Source organism: Brassica oleracea, unplaced genomic scaffold (assembly GCF_000695525.1).
Source record: "Brassica oleracea var. oleracea cultivar TO1000 unplaced genomic scaffold, BOL UnpScaffold01373, whole genome shotgun sequence".
In the NCBI taxonomy this organism is placed as follows: Eukaryota; Viridiplantae; Streptophyta; class Magnoliopsida; order Brassicales; family Brassicaceae; genus Brassica; species Brassica oleracea.
In genome coordinates this window covers 10,352-11,183 of record NW_013617910.1, presented here as the reverse complement: position 1 = coordinate 11,183, position 832 = coordinate 10,352, and the positions used below count along the sequence as shown (strand labels likewise).

Sequence of the window (832 nt, the reverse complement as noted above, 5' to 3'; positions counted from 1 at the left end):
ACTTCCTAAAGTTCCTTCTTCTGACTATTGCTTTTTCCACAGCGATAAGGAAACAGTTAGTGTGGGTACTCAACTAATTGTCATAGGGAGAGAAATAGATGGAATTGTGGTGTTTCGCTATGAGCTAGAGAATCATAAGTGGTTCAAAGGTCCTTCAATGATCACACCGAGGGCCATGTACGGTTCTGCGAGCCATGGTAAAACCGCATTTTTTGCAGGAGGCATTAAAATGGATGAAAATGGGAACCCTGTTGTTGTGCAAAATGTAGAAAAGTATAATGCTGATACAAAAACGTGGACTATGATTAATGGAATGCATAAAGCAAGGAAGTTCAGCTCAGGATGTTTCTTGCGTGGAAAATTTTACGTCCTCGGTGGCCGAGATGATAATGATAAACACCTCACTTGTGGAGAAAGTTATGATGAGACGACAAATTCTTGGGAGTTGATACCTGACATGCTAAAAGACATGACAGTCATTGCGGATTCCCAATCTCCGCCCCTTATTGCTGTGGTTGATGACAATCTATACATGTTAGAAACATCTTTGAACGAGCTACGGGTATATGATATAAACACAAATATTTGGAAGAAACTTGGTGTTGTCCCTGTGAGCGCAAACGCTGCCTTCGGTTGGGGGATTGCGTTTAAATCGATGGGTGACAGACTTCTGGTGATTGGAACTTCTCACTCATGGCATAGGAAGACAGTAGTTCACTCGTGCCGTCCTTCTCCAGACGTGGAAGAGCAGCACTGGGAAGAAATAAAACATTGGTGTGTTGGTGCTGAGCTCCCACAGTTTATTCATAACTTTTGTGTGATGTTTGCCTAA

At 42.4% G+C, this 832-nt stretch overlaps 1 protein-coding gene across 1 annotated transcript; it reads left to right on the top strand.

Annotated features, from left to right (window-relative positions):
* Position 1: 1 nt before the first annotated feature.
* On the top strand, positions 2 to 832 carry LOC106321270 (F-box/kelch-repeat protein At3g27150-like; the record flags this gene model as incomplete). Its single annotated transcript, XM_013759573.1, has 1 exon — positions 2 to 832. A coding segment is annotated over one exon (831 nt), but the record flags the coding sequence as incomplete, so codon positions are not given.